At 46.4% G+C, this 18,133-nt stretch overlaps 1 protein-coding gene across 4 annotated transcripts; it reads left to right on the top strand.

The window, feature by feature from the left end:
- Positions 1-6,054: 6,054 nt before the first annotated feature.
- Positions 6,055-17,571, top strand: HYOU1 (hypoxia up-regulated 1). 4 transcript variants are annotated; one of them, XM_011384891.2, is made up of 27 exons: positions 6,068-6,148; positions 6,686-6,807; positions 7,117-7,214; positions 7,458-7,551; positions 7,734-7,812; positions 7,965-8,119; positions 8,198-8,274; positions 8,554-8,735; positions 8,961-9,076; positions 10,179-10,371; positions 10,585-10,719; positions 10,881-10,963; positions 11,073-11,205; positions 11,366-11,553; positions 11,799-11,937; positions 12,458-12,518; positions 12,704-12,783; positions 13,153-13,335; positions 13,472-13,644; positions 13,798-13,885; positions 14,001-14,123; positions 14,291-14,424; positions 14,559-14,643; positions 15,286-15,520; positions 15,615-15,662; positions 15,929-15,979; positions 16,109-17,571. In XM_011384891.2, the coding sequence occupies exons 3-27, from the start codon at positions 7,124-7,126 to the stop codon at positions 16,168-16,170; spliced, it is 2,988 nt and encodes a 995-aa protein (XP_011383193.1). In that variant the 5' UTR covers positions 6,068-6,148; positions 6,686-6,807; positions 7,117-7,123; the 3' UTR covers positions 16,171-17,571. The 4 variants fall into 4 exon arrangements, with proteins under 4 accessions (XP_011383194.1, XP_011383196.1, XP_011383193.1 ...); XM_011384890.2 differs by lacking the exon at positions 6,068-6,148 and adding an exon at positions 6,149-6,285; XM_011384892.2 differs by lacking the exon at positions 6,686-6,807 and having other exon boundaries at positions 6,055-6,285.
- Positions 17,572-18,133: the final 562 nt, after the last annotated feature.

Genomic DNA, 18,133 nt, shown 5'->3' with positions numbered 1-18,133 from the left:
AGAGCTGAGTGATTTTTTGTGAGGGGAGGGGTACCAAATTATTTGAAGGAATGGTACAAATAAAAGAACATAAGTAGATGGTTTGGTGCAACTTATAGAAAAGGTAAAGGTAAACCCAACCTGCATGTATTCCTTTGGTGACCAGGGCAGTCACCCCGTTGGCTACTGGAAGCCAGCCAAAGACTTAGCTCTCATCACTGTCTCCCAGAGTAAGCTTGTCAAAGAGATGCCCTGCCATGCCATATTCTGGGAGACCCTATCTTATACAAATTGGTAACATGGTGACCCAATTCTTTGATGATTTCACCTGGAGAGCTGAGTGATTTAACAAGTGGCAAGTATCTGAGATATCCCACGGCCACACGCAGTTCCAACTCTGGCTAAACCAACTGTCCACGTGGAAAACTAGGTGTTTGTGTATCACAAAGAGCTATGTACAGGAGTGACAGTCATTTTTAGAGAATATTTACATCCAAAAAAGTGGCCATGTGGCTAGTATTTGTGAAGTTTATTTTTATACTCTCCCCCGCCCCACCTCCACACACTGTTTTTTAGTTTCAGAACATTTTACTCTTTGTTCCCACCAGCCTTAGTTTCAGAGAGCAGGGGTTATATCTTGTTTACCATGAACCAGGCCTAACAGAGCCTGGTAGATGCTCTATGTTTGGCTGAAGGAATGAATTTGGATGATTTTCCTCTTATCCCCTCCTCTCCTCAATCTGGTTGATGGGAAAGGTAGTGCTCATTTGTCTAAAGAGCCAGCTCAGATTTCTCCCTCCTTGTCACACAGGTATTGGAATTGTTTCAGGGCATCAACCCATGGGCAGAAGTACAAATGGGAAGTTGATTGGACCCACTTTCACCTGCTGAGCCTATTCTGTACTACTCATTAGAATTCATAGGTAGTCTCTCGGTTTTTAAGACTTTGAATATGTTAAAAGAAGCAGTATGAAAACCGAGAAATGTGAACAGCAGACAGAATGGCATCTTTGTTGACTTCAGTGCTCCCCCCCTACTGTCCAATGGCAGAGGCCAAGAGTCTTCCTCTGGTATCTGAACCTGGTTAGGACTATGCCAGTTGGGTCTTCTTATTGATGAAGGTATAAAGGCAAAGATTGACCTGCAAGTGTGACCTATAACTTCTCTTCAGACTTACTGCCTTCCTTCCTTTCCTCCTTTGACAAATATGTGCTGAGTATTCACTATTGCTGGAACTGTAGTAAATGTTGAGACTATAAATGTGAACAAGACATGGTTCTTGCCCTTTAGGAGCTTGGCAACCACTGTAGGGGAAAGACATAAAATGGACTGACAGTAATAGGCCCTTAATTTCATGTAGTGAATTATACCTAACAAAGTGCTTTCACTTTTCATGTACTCTTCATAGCAATCATTTGCAGAAAGATCATTCTCTCTGATGAGAAATGGTGTCTCAAAGAGGTTCAAGGGACTCTCGCTGGGCAAAAAAACTGAAGTTCTTTGGAAATAAAAAGTTCTTCAGTTCCCTAACCTTTAATTAGATGGTTTTGCTGGGATGTGAAGCTAAGCTATACTTGTCAGAACATACACCAGGGTTTGTCTTTTAGTTATATTTGTCTGAATCTAGGAACTTTAGGAAAGGAAGATAAGCAGGCAGACTGCACAGAAAACGATTATGTATACAAATTCACGTAAAGTTCTGTACACTGAGAACTTGAATTCTGAAGGGACTGAAAATAAAGAAGCAATTCAAGTCTAATTTGAAATTAAAGAGATCACAACTCAGAATCAAGAATTGCCTAGTAATCCCCTTTTCCCCTTCAGCAAACTAGTCCCCCACAATGTACAACGGTCTTATCCACTGGAGCAAAACAGGAACACTTCTTGTTCCAGCTGTAAACTTTTATTTTCTATCAGTTTTTTTTTTTTTTTTCTCATTTGGCTCTCTGGGTAGAAATGATTTTCTGAACGACTGAAAAGTCTGGTTTTTTTCCTTTTAGCTCCTAAAAAGGCTACAGCAGTTTCCACTTTAGGAGCAAGAAAGTCAACCTAAAATAAACCCAGAGGTCTTATAGTGCAAGACAGCCCAAGGCTCCAAAGCTACAGTGAAAAAAGGAGAAAGAAGCAATTCGCTGGTTTTTGATTGTGAAAATATGGACTACAAAAGGGAAATGAAATTCTCCATGAACTTGGGAAAGCATTTAACCAAGCTTTTAACACTACAATAGGCCCCTTTTAGTTTTATTTCTCTAGGCTAATATCAAAAAGTATAACTAACATGCATTTGGTGCTTAGGCTGTCTCAAGCACTGTGCTAAGCCTATTACCCTTCTTTAATTTTTACACCAACCCTGTGAAGTACCAGCATGCCTCTTTTCATAATGTTGAAACAGGCTCAGGAAAGCTAAACTTGCCTGGAGTCACATAGGTAGGAAGTGGTGAAGTTCACAGACAAATCCAGGTATGTCAAATTCCAAAGCCCCATATTCTGGGTGCTCCATTTATTTTAGAACACTCAGGTCCATAAGTTTGTTCATAAGTCTGAATGATTTTCTATGTGATCATGAAGTCACAGAATTTAAGAACACCAAGTTTTGCTTTCTCTTCTTGAAACAAAATAATCCCTATCCCAATGCAAGCTGGGAAATGTTCCAATCCTTTGTCTACTCACCCCCGCCCCGTATCCTATTCAAATTCATAATACCAAGACTTTTAAAATGTTCTAAAATACTCTAGTGATAAGGATACAGGGGCTGTCATTTACTGCTTTTGGGGAGTGCATGTTGGTTGCTATACCTTTCTGGAGGGCAAAGGTAAGCACCATCTCAACTTCTATCACTACAGCTTCATTTTGCCTGTTTTTAAACTTTTTATAAGTGAAACATAAAGTATGTACTCTTTGGTTTCTGGTTTCTTTCATTCATTATTATGTTTGTGAGATTCATTTAAGTTGTCGAATGTAATATAGAATTACATTGCTGTATAGAATTACATTGTGTGAAACTATCCATTCAACTATTGATGGGCATTAGGTTAGTATTCAGTTTGGGATCATTATGAATAGAGCCGTTATAGTCTCTCGGTGGACATACGTATACATTTGTTAGATATAAACCTAAGAATGAGGTTGCCATGTGATAACTAATTTTTAAAGTTCTCCTGGACCAGGATGTTTGCCCTGATCAACATTGCTTTCAGCCCATGACATAATGTTCATGGTTAATAATGAATGTACATGCTTTTACTAATGAGTTCATTTTATTCTTCTGTCAGTTTGGCGCATGGCCTGCAAGACAGCAACGTTCTTCCCTTGGATTTCTGCAGTGCCGGGGAAGGAATGTAGTCCTCAAATGTTACTTAGTTACTAATGTTACTAAGTTATTCTGGACAAGGACTAGTGGATTCAGCTGCCTTGGTCAATCTAAATCAGGTGTTTTACATTAAAAATTTACCATTGTTGTACAACTTGTTCTTGTGAAACACTATTCTCCTCTCTGGTCAGAGAACAAAACAGGTGACTCCCCGGAGTACTTGCACCTGCTGCACCTCCCGGGGGACAGATATGCAGTTTGAAAACGGTAGCTGCAGCAAGACTGTGCTCCCACCAAGGGTATTCTGGGGTGAGAGCTCACTTAGGAGCAGGGGAGACTTTCTTAGCCTCCCAATTTGCAGCCATTCAGTAAGTTTTTAATAAGTGCATGAAACCATAAACATACAGTATTCATTTCTCAACAGACTGACTAAAAGAATGGACAAGGCCATTTCCACCTTTGGAAACCCAGCACCTAGCTCAGTGCTTACATATGACAGAGACCCAATAAATGTTAAAATGCATACTCTGTTTGAAATGGATGGAAAGAATCTACCCTACAGGATAGTTGGCCAAAAGAAGTCAATTTTTGAGAAGCAAAATCTTTCTCTGTGGAAATGAAATGACAATTTATATGTCCATCATTATAGCTAAACAGCCCCATGCTTTAGTATGTTCTACAGCAATAAACAAAGTGAATCTTTACACAGATATATAATTATCTACCAAAAAATAGCAAATTGCAAACAATCTAATTGTATAACATTTTATCATTTATAAAAAGACAATAGCTACATGTTTCAAGAGACATATATGTATGTAAAAGCAAAGGAAAAGGCCTGGAAGGTTACACACTACACTGATAACAGGTACATACCTCCAGAGGAGAGAATGAGGTTGCAGATCGTATCAAAGGCATTTAGCTTTATCTAGAATATTTGAATTTTTTGAAGATTACATTCGTGTTTTATTTGTATAATTAAACTGTTAATTTTTTTTGAAATGACCAATGGACACGTTTATTCATCACATTATTGTTCAAAATAATTAAATCCTGGAATCAACTTAAATGCACACCAGTAGGTACCTGTTAAATAAATTGTACCACATCTTTAAAATCAAATAATTTTTAAAACATTAAATACAAATACACAAATATGTGAAGATTAAGGAGGCTCTTATGGTACAGATAGGTAAAGACCACCAAAATATGTTAAGTGAAAAAAGCAATATGTCCAACAAAGGGTATACTGTTTTATGCTTTAAATAACAAACATAAATGTTTGTTATTTAAAAATACTTTAGAATGTTAAACAAGAAACTAATACAAGAGCTTATCTGTGATGGTGGGATTCTCCGTTGGAAGGTTAGGATCCGCTGTGTGAAAGCAGAACTATATCTTGTATTATCTACTTACTATATAATTTAAAGGAAAACTACTTAAAATAAAACAAAACTTCATAGCTTATTCAGTGGCTGTAAGTCATTAGTTCTAAACTGTGTTAAAAATTAAGCAAATTTTATTTCTACCAATTTGTCTAAGACATGAAGACTGAACTATTCTTTTTTTTTTTTCTTACGAGAGGCAAACAACCCTTGGTTGACTTCACAGATTGCAAGGACCTTGTCAGTTTACAATCCCTTATTTTTTTTAAAAAAACTTTTTTTTATGCATACAGCACCTGGTCTTCCTAGGTGGTCTCCCATCCAAGTGCTAACCAGGCCCGACCCTGCTCAGCTTCTGAGATCAGACGGATGGGGCTTGTTCAGGGTAGCATGGCTGTAGACTAAGACTGAACTATTTTTAAAGGGAGGAAAATAGACCTCTCTCTAGTACTGCCAGGTTTATCTAAGCATAGACACCAGACTACTCTCTCTCTCTAAACATCATAAAAAACGTAGGGAAAGGAACAGAAGAGTACCTTTAGAAAGCTCTGGCTGTCACAACTGGGATTTTCAAGAGAGCCTTCTTTGAAGGAAGCCAGGTGTCAAGCGGCGGGGGGCGGTGGGTTGGGGGGTAGAGGAATGGGGAGACTCATTTCTACATTTAAGAAAAGCGCGTTCATCTCAATAAAACTGGAAAAAAGAAAAAATGGATAAAAGTGCACTGGCCAGGGAATGCACATTTCGATGGGGTTGTAAGGTACAGAGAAGGGAGTAAGGAGGGGCGAAATACCTGTCCGACGTCCTTTAACGTACAAGATTTAATAAAACATGAGGTGGTGTATATATATGCCCAACCAGTTACAGCCTTCCAAATAAAAGTGTCTTTTGTGTGTAGCGCTTTGCAGTTTGGAATATTCTCTCATGCAAATGGGGCTAGAGTAAGGAGTCCAGGCCTAATTCTGTCACTAATACAAGTGTTATCTCCGACCCGTCAGCGAACAACTCTGATTTCTATCCAAAGCCCGGGGCAGTTCAATATCAACCAGCAAGGGAGCACCTCTATGGCGCGGAGGCGGAAAGGATGCTGGTCACTCTCACTCCTCGCCAGGGGCTCCCTAGGTAACCGGAAGAAGAGGGCGCCCACGCGCTCCAGGTACTCGTCACTCCCGACCCCAGCAATTAGGTATCCAGCGCTGAGGCCGTAAAGGTCCCGCGAGCGCCCCAGGGCGGGCACTTGGCCCCATGATGCGGTCCAATCCGTGGCTTGTGCCCTCGGTTTTCCCCCAACTGGTGGACAGACCCTCTCGGGTTCAGCCGTAGACGGAGGAGGGGCGGGCCTACGACGTGGCCCAATGGAAGCGCGCGCTGGGCGGCAGGGGCGGGGCCATCCGTGCGGCGCAGGGTCGGAAGGCAGAGGCTCCAATGAGCGCGCGCCGCGTCCGGGGCCGGCTAGTGCGCGAGAAGCCGCTGAGAGGTTGGTGGCTAATGTAACAGTTTGCAAACCGAGGGTAGTTGTGAAGGGCGCGGGCTGGGGGACACGCTGCTGGTCTCGTGGGTCCGTCTGACGCTGCGTTTGTCCCAGAACTGGGGCCACAGGATCGGAGGCTAGAGGTAGAGGGAGTAGGGATGGCAATGGGGACCCGCCACCCCTTCTAGAGGAGGCAATGTGCTAGCTCTGGGGGCGGGTCGGTAGTGGGAGTGAGGGCCGCACGGTCACCCGGGCGCTTGGACCTAGGGCGCCCCACGCCATACGGGTGGGCTGGGACTTGTTTCCGGGAGTGGGAACTGTCGCCTTAGTCAGATGAAGCTTATGTGAACTTGGGGCACTCGGTACTCGAGGAACCTTACGTTCCGGGCACAGCGTCTGTATAGGTAGCGGGGCCGGGAAGTGGAATGGAGAAAGGGGGTGGTGGTGTGTGTGTGTCGGGCGCGGGGAACAACCCGAAGGGATACGGAGGAGAAGACGGGCCCTTTTCCCATCCCAGCCTACCCCAACGTCACCACCTCTCAGTTCCTCTCCAGGCCCGGCCTGGCTTTCTGCGCTGGCCGGGGAGCTCCAGGTCTGGGGAGGTGGTTGGACCCTGGGCGAGCCAGGCCGCACCCCAGGTGTCTGACAGCAGGACCAGTGCTAAGGTGCGCCAGTTACTGCCTATGGAATAGGAAGGTTGTGGTCCCTTTCTGCTGTCCAGTTATCTTCCTTGTTTAGGGATGTGGAGGGTGGAGCCTAGGACTCATGCTATTTCACCTTGGCCTTTGTGGGCACTTCCGGGGATGATTAGAGTGTTTGGTCCTCTGTCAGGAGGCAGGGTAGGGGATGTAGGCTGTTCTGCCTTGGGTGAGAATGGAGTAGGTATGAATCTTAAAGCTTCCCTGTTCTGGGATGAGGTTCTGTTTCTTTCACTCCGGGCATCCAGTTACAAGTGTTGTTTTTCTCCTCCCCAGGGGCACAATGACAGTCACTGTCAGGAGGCAGAGGCCAAGGAGGCTAGCCTGTTGGGCATTGATGGCTGTGCTCTTGGCAGACCTGTTGGCACTAAGTGGTGGGTACCCCAGTAGAAGGATGAAGGGAGGAATAAATGAGTGAATGATGAATGATATATGGTGAGAAGGGGCCATGAGGCTCTTGGTCGAAAGCCTCCAGACTCTTGAGTTGCTGAACCCAGGCCTTTCCTTTATGTTTTTTGCTATCTTACCTTCTCCATGGAAGATGGTGTGTTTTGATTAGAGGAGCCTCAGGAAAGTGGGGGAAGAGGGACTAACTGGCAAATCTGTTTCTCCTTTAGACATGCTGGCAGTGATGTCTGTGGACCTGGGCAGTGAGTCCATGAAAGTGGCCATCGTCAAACCTGGAGTGCCCATGGAAATTGTCTTGAACAAGTGAGGGCAGCCCCAGTGCCAGGAGTGGGGAGAGAGGGAGTCTGGGTTCTAAGCCACTGTGTGTTCTTTGAAGTGCCCATGACAGACTTTAGTGTCTGGGTGAATGATTGTATGTGTGGTGTTCAGGCTCCTGGGTCCACACCCTGGTATAGGCACCTAGTCCCAATGTCTCTTTTCCTCAGGGAATCCCGGAGGAAAACTCCAGTGATTGTGACCCTGAAAGAAAATGAAAGATTCTTTGGAGACAGTGCAGCAAGCATGGTGAGCTAGCAGCCCACCCCCTTTCCAGAAGTGGTGAGCAGAGGAGAGGAGGTGACAGACCCCAGAGTCTGTTACCTTATCAATCTCTTGATGTAAGAGATAGGATATGGTGGGCTTGGGAGCCTAACATTCTGTTCCTTCCCTCCTCTCAGGCCATCAAGAGTCCAAAGGCTACACTGCGTTACTTTCAGCATCTCCTGGGGAAGCAGGAGGACAACCCCCATGTGGCCCTTTACAGAGCCCGTTTCCCAGAGCATGAGTTAGGCTTCGACCCACAGAGACAGACTGTGTACTTCCAAATTAGCCCGTGAGTGCTCTACCAGAGAAGTGGCCTTGCCTTAATGCCTGGCTTTCCTTGCATCTAACTACTCCCCTGTCCCTCTAGGCAGCTGCAGTTCTCACCTGAAGAAGTACTGGGTATGGTTCTCAATTACTCCCGTTCCCTGGCTGAAGATTTTGCAGGTGAGTGACCAGAGTGGGGCCAGTGGTGGCCAGGTTCCCTAGGGTCTCAAATGGGGGCAGCTTTGCCTCCCAAGAAATGTTTGGCAGTGTCTGAAGACATTTTTGGTTGTCACAAGTGAGGAGCTGCTACTGGCACTTAGTGAGTAGAGGCCGTATATGCTGTCAAACATCCTACAATGCACAAGACAGCCCCCACGACAAAGAATTATCTGACCCAAAATGTCAGTAGTGCCAAGACTGGGAAACCCTCATCTAACTCTGTTCTGTTATTCTCTGTAGAACAGCCCATCAAGGATGCGGTGATCACTGTGCCAGCCTTCTTCAATCAGGCTGAGCGCAGAGCTGTGCTGCAAGCTGCTCGCATGGCTGGCCTCAAAGTGCTGCAGCTCATCAATGACAACACTGCCACTGCCCTCAGCTATGGTGTCTTCCGCCGGAAAGATATCAACACCACTGCTCAGGTGAGCCAAGGAGGAACTTCTGACCAGACTTGCAGGGTGGCTTGTTCTGAGGATGGAGGCCACTTGGCTTGTTTTGCATCTATCTTGTTGGCAGAGACAGTCTCCTCTGGGCCTCCGCTAGAACTGTTGGGCTTTCAATTGAGAGTTGATGCAACAACTTGGAAGCAGGCAGGGACCTTGGGCTTGGATAAGGTTTCTGTAACAGTTGCCTTGATGTCTCTACAGAATATCATGTTCTATGACATGGGCTCAGGCAGCACTGTGTGCACCATCGTGACCTACCAGACAGTGAAGACTAAGGAAGCGGGGATGCAGCCACAGCTGCAAATCCGGGGAGTGGGGTAAGTGGGTGCTAGGAGAAGGGCTGCTTGCTGAAAGACCCTCAGGTTGGGAGTATCTTCTTGGAGGGGCGGCTGCCTCACTCCTGCTCCCTGCAGGAATGTTCTACTGCTTAAAGTGTCAGTCATCGTGAGATACCTCTCCCAAAGAGCAAGGGAAAGATGTAGAAAGGGAGGATGGTTTGGGAAGATTGAAAGGCAGGGAACTTACTGAACTACTTCTAAGAAAATACATGATGCTATAGGCCATTTGTAGGATCTCAGATTCAGTCTCTTTTTTGCTCTCATCGTTTCCAGTTTACTTAAATAACTTATCACTGACATTGTCTTATTTTTTGAACCTACCCTTTTCCATCCATCTCTATCACTGCCACCATAATTCATGCTACCATCGCTTCTTACCTGAAGAATTCCAGACATCTCCTGCTCTCAGTGTGGGTTCCTTCCAGTTCTTTCTAAGTTGCAACTGGAGGGTTGTTTTCAAAATGCCAACGTGATTATAACCTGTTCCTTTAAAAACTCTTCAGGACCTCTGAACTATTACCTTGTCCTGTAAGGCTATGCCTGTCTCTAACCCTGAGCCTCTTGCTCTTTGAGCTTCAGCCAAAGAAGCTCAAATTCCCTCTTTTGGAATTTATCATACCCTCTCTCACCTCAGGGTGTTTATGCATATTGTTCCTTCTATCTAAAATATTATTTTCTCTCATTTTCATGTAGTTAACCCCAACTCATCCTTTAGGTTTCGGCTCAAGCGTCTTCACAAAACTTTCTTTGACACTTCTAAATAGCTGAGATTTCTCATGTATGTGTTCTAATAGCATTATTTGCTTTTCCTTTATAACACATGGTATGTGTCATATAAATTTCACATTTATATGCTTATTTGATTGCTAGTTTGTAAATTTCTTGACAGTGGGAACCCTCTCTTTTTTTTTCTTCTCATAATTGCACTCCCAAAGACAAATACATAGTTGATGCTGTGGTTGAATGAATGAATGAATTGTCACTATGGGGTGTCACCATGTGGGATGAGAGTCAGGTTCCTATGTAGATGAAGGGACCCCACATGTTATTCACACTTTTCTCTGTTCTTTTTCTTGAACAGGTTTGACCGTACCCTTGGGGGCCTGGAAATGGAGCTTCGGCTGCGTGAGCACCTGGCTGGGCTTTTCAACGAGCAGCGCAAGGGTCAGAGAGTGAAGGACGTGCGAGAGAACCCCCGCGCCATGGCCAAGCTGCTACGTGAGGCCAATCGACTCAAAACTGTCCTGAGTGCCAATGCTGACCACATGGCACAGGTGTCCACATGTGGCTGGTTGAGGGCAGTATTCCTCACCCAGAGGGTAGAGGACCCCACTATCCTGAGCTAGGCTGCTTGTGCCTGGTGTGGCCCATCTGTTCTTCTCATGCCTTCTGCCATCATTCCAAAGTCCTGTTCCCATTGTTTCTGGCATGTCCACTCAGAAAGTAAGACCTGGGTGAGACCTCTGACACTCCTTATCCTCCCCCAGATCGAGGGCCTCATGGATGACGTGGACTTCAAGGCAAAAGTGACTCGAGTGGAGTTCGAAGAGTTGTGTGCTGACTTATTTGAGCGGGTGCCTAGGCCTGTGCAGCAGGCCCTCCAGAGTGCTGAAATGAACTTGGTGAGGGGGTAGTCAGAGGTGGGCCTGGGCTAGGAGACAAGTGAGATAGAAAGTGATTAGATGCGGGGAGACGGGAGCAGGAACGTTAAGGTAGGAGTCGATGCTGAGGAGGAGGGTCAACAACGTGCTGTCATAATCTCATATTCTTTCTCTCTCTGCAGGATGAGATTGAGCAGGTGATCCTGGTGGGGGGCGCCACTCGGGTCCCCAAAGTTCAGGAGGCTCTGCTGAAGGCTGTGGGCAAGTGAGTTTGGGGGTTAAGACTCCAGAACTGAGCAGCTGGAGGGCTGAGGGGAGGGAGGCCAGGCTGGGAGCTGCAGAATAGATAGTGCTGAAGCTTGGGACTTTGACAGGGAGGAGCTGGGGAAGAACATCAATGCAGATGAAGCAGCTGCTATGGGGGCTGTGTACCAGGCAGCTGCGCTCAGCAAAGCCTTCAAGGTGAAGCCATTTGTAGTTCGAGATGCGGTCATCTATCCCATCCTGGTGAGTTAGCCTGTGTGATCAAGTGACAAGCTCTCTTTACCTCTTCAAATATGATCTCTTCTTTTATCTGTTCTAGCTTGTCCCTCTGTCTTCCTGCCACCCACCCTTACCCCAGAACCTGCTCTGGTTCCCCAGTGTGCCTCCTCTGCCTGCTGTGTAGGTGGAGTTCACAAGGGAGGTGGAGGAGGAACCTGGGGTTCACAGCCTGAAGCACAATAAGCGTGTTCTCTTCTCCCGGATGGGGCCCTACCCTCAACGCAAAGTCATCACTTTTAACCGCTATAGCCATGATTTCAACTTCCACGTCAACTATGGTGACCTGGGCTTCCTGGGGCCCAAGGATCTTCGGTGAGGGGGTAGGGTGGGGTAGGATGGGAGCTCCAGGGAGGGAGGACTTGGAGTCTAAAGGGCTAACCCATGGGAAGCAGATTGTGGTATTGGGGTTAGGTCAAGTGTCTCCTCTGGAGAGTGCTGCCTTCCTCCTAAGTATGTCCTTGGGGAGGGCCTCAGCATTTTGTTCCAGGAGGCTGTATAATCTAGGGCTGGAGGCAGATCAGATGGGTTCTGCTAAATTGCTCTCTCCTCCCAACCAGGGTATTTGGCTCCCAGAATCTGACCATGGTAAAGCTAAAAGGTGTGGGTGAGAGCTTCAAGAAGTATCCCGACTACGAGTCCAAGGGCATCAAGGCTCACTTCAACCTGGATGAGAGTGGTGTGCTCAGCCTAGACAGGGTGAGCTCAGAGGGAGACCCTGTGTACAGGGTCAGGGCCCAGCCCCACCAGCCTTTTAGAACATGAGAAACAAAAAGGATTTTGAGATTGGGTAAATGTTGACTTGAAATGAAGCTAACTAGTGATCTGATGTGGGCCTTCATGTAGTGTATAAATACTTATGGGCATTATAAATTTTAGAATCTACAATTCTGAAATTTTGTTCATTTTCAAAGAATGATTTTGAGGGTTAATATCTGAGGGCAAACATACTGTGAGAAATAATGATTCATTCTGTTGAGTGGAGAAATACAAGGCTCTGGGGCCAAAAAGGATCTGTAATCCTGTCTTCGACAGCTCATAATCAGAGTGGGGAGGGTGACTTGATCCAAGAGCTTTAGAAGAACACAGGTGAGAGAATAGACCAACACAGCTGGGAGTTGTATGGATGTGCATAAGCAGACCCCCACCATGGCAGGAGCTTTGCGGAGACATGGTGGGTTCATGTGTGCATTTTTTTATCTTGAATTCCTATTTTCAGGTGGAGTCTGTGTTTGAGACTCTGGTGGAGGACAGCCCAGAAGAAGAATCGACTCTGACCAGTAAGAGGCGCGTGTGCACATGAGACAGAGACCGAGACAGACAGACAGACACAGACACAGACACAGACACAGAATATGAGAGAGAATATACTTGTGTTTCGGGGAGGTGGGCAGGCCTTGCCCTTGGGTTAAGAGGTAGAGTCACTGTTGTGGTTCCCTTTGAGTCTGGGCTTTCTTCCCTCTAGAACTTGGCAACACCATCTCCAGCTTGTTTGGAGGTGGCACCACACCAGACACCAAAGAGAATGGTACCGATACAATCCAGGTAAGGCTAGGATGGAGCCAGGAGAGCATGAAAGATGGTGTGTGGGGGAAGGGAGTTGGGGTGGGCATTTCAGCTGCCTAGGATTTAATAGCTCTCTCCTTCCTCTTAGCCTATGCTGAGTAACCATACCCTTCTCTGCACTCTGAGCTATGCTTGAAATCCAAGACCATTCCCCTCATCTCCAGGTCCTTCTTTGTCTAGACTGCTGCAGTCCAAACAGCCCACTGCCCATTTCCATGAAGTTGTCCTCTGTCTATCCCCAAGCTGTGAGCTCTTTCAGAGTAGAGCGGGGGGACCTGGTATTGCTGAGCTGGTCCTGCTTCATGGATCTCGACTGTCCTCTGTGGTGTGTCTGTGATTGTGTCTCAGGAGGAAGAGGAAAACCCTGCTGAGGGGAGCAAGGATGAGCCTGGAGAGCAAGTGGAGCTCAAGGAGGAAACTGAGGCCCCAGTGGAGGACACCTCTCAGCCCTCACCCCCTGAGCCTAAGGGGGATGCCGCCCCTGACGGAGAAAAAGCCACAGACAAAGAAAATGGAAAGTCTGAGGCCCAGGTAAGCTGCAGGCAGTGTAAGGCCACGCGGACCCAGAGACTAAGGGAACAGATGCCTGCCTTATTTCTCAAGCCCTGCCTGTGGAGAATAGAAGGGCCTAAGCTTTTCCTGACATCTTCATCTCTTTCCCCCATAGAAACCAAATGAGAAGGGGGAGGCAGGGTCTGAGGGTGTCCCTCCAGCCCCGGAGGAAGAAAAGAAACAGAAGCCTGCCCGGAAGCAGAGAATGATAGAGGAGGTCGGGGTAGAACTGGTTGTTCTCGACCTGCCTGACTTGTCTGAGGATGAACTGGCCCAATCAGCACAGAAGTGAGTAAAGACTGAGAGAGACAGAGACAGAACGTGTGTACGTGTATGGTGGTCAGGGTGTGCAATGGTGCCTCTGGGAGGGCCGGTTGTCTGATCAGGGCTCAAGTTCAACATGCTGTCTTTCTCATGCCTGTTTTCCCTTTTGTCCCACAGACTTCAGGACTTGACAGTCCGAGACCTAGAGAAACAGGAACGGGAGAAAGCTGCCAACAGCTTGGAAGCTTTCATCTTTGAGACCCAGGTTGGTAGGCTGGGAGGCACACTTGTCCTGGGACCTATGTCTGTGGAGGCCCTGGCTCTGCGAGCCTTGCCCTTAGGAGCTCGCTGCATGCCTGCGCTTATGTGCACCTCCCTAGGACAAGCTGTACCAGCCTGAATACCAGGAAGTGTCCACCGAGGAACAGCGTGAAGAGATCTCTGGGAGACTCAGCACTGCTTCCACCTGGCTGGAGGATGAGGGCTTTGGGGCTACCACAGTGGTGAGGGGCCTCTTGGGATACGACAGATGGGATGGGAACTCTCTCCTTCCAGGGTCAAAGAAAGTGAGAAAATTGGGGTATAAGACCATAAAGAAGGTTGCAGGGCTGCCTCCAGGGCTATACTGTTCTTTCAACCCCTCTACCCACTCCTATCGCACATCCATCAGATGTTGAAGGAGAAGCTGGCCGAGCTGAGGAAGCTGTGCCAAGGGTTGTTTTTTCGGGTGGAAGAACGTAAAAAGTGGCCTGAACGGCTATCTGCCCTCGACAGTCTCCTCAACCATTCCAGCATGTTTCTCAAGTGAGCAGACCCTTTGCCCTTTCTTCCTTATTGAGTCCTGCCAAGCCCACTGACCCTCATTCCCATTATCTTCCCATTCCCGACATCCACACATTACTTACTCCTGGGCTAATTGTCTCCCCTCTGGCTTCCAGGGGGGCCCGGCTTATCCCAGAGATGGACCAGATCTTCACTGAGGTGGAGATGACAACGTTAGAGAAAGTCATCAATGAGACCTGGGTAATCCCTGTGTAAATACTTAACTAGATACTTACCTGGCAAAGTGTGCCATCTTAAGCAGCACGGGAGATGCAGAGAAGTAGGTACTCAGCAGCTTCTGCCTCCTAGCTTAGCAGCTAACTTGGGTGGCAAAAGATGTTTGCATTTGAGGCCTCATTTAGTCCCAGTTAAGGGTCAGAGCCATTAGTGATCAGACTGGAGGAACAACAGAACCATTCCCTGTGAGGTTAGAGAAAGCTGCTTTGAGGAGCTGGGACTTGAGCTGGACTCAGAAAGTAGGCCAGGGTTTAGATAGTTGAGAATAGTTTGTCATGTGAAATAGAAACTTTTGGTTGTGTGGGGACTTTTTTTGAACCAGAGCTCAGAAGTAGAGAGACGAGAAGGGAATAACCAGGAAGTTCAACTGTAGTTAGTCCAAAGTAATAAGATGTAAGCCAGAAATGTATAGTTTGAGACTCCCTTGTGGAAAGCCTTGATTGCCATTCTGGGCACTGTGTACCCCTGTGAGGCTGACGGACAGAGGTGGCAGAGTGATCCGAGGTCCAAGGGAAGACTCTGAGGCTGGTTGGGGTGTATTTTATGTGGGACAGAGATGTCTGCTATTTCCATGGTTAACTGAGCCTGTGCTGGCCTCACCCACAGGCCTGGAAGAATGCAACAATGGCCGAGCAGGCCAAGCTTTCTGCCACAGAGAAGCCTGTGTTACTCTCAAAAGACATCGAGGCCAAGATGATGGCCTTGGACCGTGAGGTGCAGTATCTGCTCAATAAGGCCAAGTTTACTAAGCCGCGGCCCCGGCCCAAGGACAAGAATGGGACCCGGGCAGAACCTCCACTCAATGCCAGTGAGCAGGGAGAGAAGGTCATCCGTCCACCAGGTAAGGGCAAGGTGCCAGGCACCAGGTGCTACTAGGCAAGAAAAAGACTTCATTTCCCTCCTGGGATTACATTTTATTCCTGGTTTTCTTCCAGGCCATACTGAAGATGCAAAGCCCACTTCAGAACCTGAGAAAGAGACTCGTGAGTTGGGGAAACTGGGAACATGGATATTGCTTAGCCTAGTGGTTGGCAAACTGGCAGGCATAGCCTGTTTTCTGGACAGCCCATGAGCTGTGAATGATCTTTTTTAAGGATATTAAAAAAAAAAAAAAATGCAAAGAGACTGAGTGTGGCCCTCAAATCCTAAAATATTTACTATCTAGCTCTTTACAGAAGAAATTTGCCCACCCCTCCATTAGCCCATTCCTCCCTTCTACAGACACTAAACTATTCCTTCCCCAAAGCAGGATCTGAACCAGCAGACACTGAACCTCTGGAGTTAGAAGGTCCTGGAGCAGGTGAGGGTGGAGCCGGGGGTATGCCGGGAAGCCTGGCAGGATCTGGGGGAAATATCTGCACAGAACTGGAGCTAGTTATCTCCATTTCACTTCATGTTGTCATTCCTTTGTTTCCCCAACTCCTAACAGAATCTGAACAGAAGGAACAGCCAACAGAACAGAAGCGAACTTTGAAGAATGATGAACTATAACCCCCGCTTTCCAGCTTCCCATTCATCCCCATCCCCTTCTCTACCACCTCTATTTATTAAACATTGAGGGTTGGGGGAGGGGTTGGTCCAGCCCTCAGAGGTTTAACTTCCTTTTCTCTCACCTGTGATTGGAGGTGTGGAGAAGGGGAAGGAAGGGACAGCTCACCAGTTCCTTCCAGAGTAGTTCTGTGGTTAAAACTGAAATTGTTCTATTCTTCAATCCCCTCTCTGGTTCCCTACCTATCCAGGCCCTAATTTGGGAAAAATCACTATTATGTCTTAATTCTTTGCCTGTGGGTAGGTGAGAGAATAGCTGTCAGTGGTTGGCAGACCTGATAGTGGAAAGGATGTCCTGGGTTATTAGAGTCTCCAGTCTTCTCTGGTCATCTTCCTTTCTTTTCTCTTCTACCACAAAATTAGTGTCACATGGAGCCAGTGTCTACAGAGCCTTGGTTACCAGGTTTGGTTTCTGAGTGCCTATCCATGTTCTTTTCTCCTCTAAGTTCTTCTCTTTTCCTAAAAAGCTCTCTCTCCCCATTGACTCCTCTTCCTATGGGTTTCCTTGACTTCTTATTGCAAGAAGGCAGCCTCTTGCCCAGAGCCCTTCCATCTAGACTGGCTGAAGTAAATATGGGTGGATTCCCACCCACATGTACAACCCGTAGTGGCTGGAGTAGACAGGGAGAAAGTGAACAAGGGAATCCAGCCACCTTTCCAGGGAGTAAGCCATGTGAAAACCCTGTAGCTCTCACTTGTGGACTCTTCGGCCCAGGAATTCCATGTGGAGTGGCTGGCATGGGATGCCAGCATCCTGTAAGCCTTCTCAAAATCTGCATCTTCCCAGTAGCCTGATATTCCATGTCCCTTCAGCTGTCTACCCCACTTTCTCTCCTGCTGTTCTGCCTTCCCAGACATAGCCTTTCCCTCACCCCCTGGCCCCTTAGGCTGACCAAAATGTGCTTTCTACTGTGAGCCCCTAGCCTAAGACCCTGGGGGAAGGAAAGAACATGGTATGAATGTAAAAAACGCCACCTAGCTCTCTGAGGCCTTGTGGGTAAAGGAAGAGGCTGGCTTTCTATGCATTGCTCTGCTAAGATGGGGCCCTTTTACCCACTATGCTGATGTTGGGGAGTGTGTCCTCCAGTACGTGTCTGTAGCAGGAGCCAGGGCAGGGCAAGGAGGAACCTGGTTATGTCCATCTTTTATTCCCTTTCCCCACCGTTTTTTTTTTTTTTTTTTTGCCATATTGGCAGAAATGAGACCTAAGGGACCCACCCTGTCCTGTATGTATTAGAATTTCTTTCATTAGCAGTTGAGGCTGGTTGGACAAATTTGAGTCAAATTGTACTTTGTTCCATGGTTAATTGAAAAACTTTCAATAAAATATTATTTTCTACAGTTTCTGTGATGTGGCTTTAAAAACTTTATTTTCTGAATATAAATAATGGATGTTTATTGTAGAAAGTTTGGAAAATAGAAGTTTGAATAATAAATTAAAATTACCTATAGTATTATCACCAATACATTATTAACATTCTTGACTTAGTTGAGAATCATATATGGACATTTTTTTCATGAAAACAAAATTGCGGTTTTATTTTTCTCCCAACATTATTTGGACCCCTATGTTATTTTTAGGTAACTTCCATTTTTAAAGTAACAACCCCATTTTACAAATAAGAAATCAATAGCCCATAAAGGTTCAGTAATTTGTCCAAGGAATTAGATATTAAGTGTCTCAGCTAGGTTTGACTTTAATTCTGACTCATTAGCTCTTGCTGCTACTACTCTGACAGAGAATATGTTGCCAGAGAGTCACCATTCATAGCACAATTAATTTGGATTTTCCATCAGTAGTGATGGAGCCATATTTTACCAAAGGAAGATCACTAGTCATTTATGTGTCTAAGCAGTTGAGTAATGATTATTATTAAGGTCATATTTTTCTATAAAGGTTGAACAG

Source organism: Pteropus vampyrus, unplaced genomic scaffold (assembly GCF_000151845.1).
Source record: "Pteropus vampyrus isolate Shadow unplaced genomic scaffold, Pvam_2.0 Scaffold633, whole genome shotgun sequence".
NCBI lineage: Eukaryota > Metazoa > Chordata > Mammalia > Chiroptera > Pteropodidae > Pteropus > Pteropus vampyrus.
This window is presented reverse-complemented; position numbering and strand designations above follow the sequence as displayed.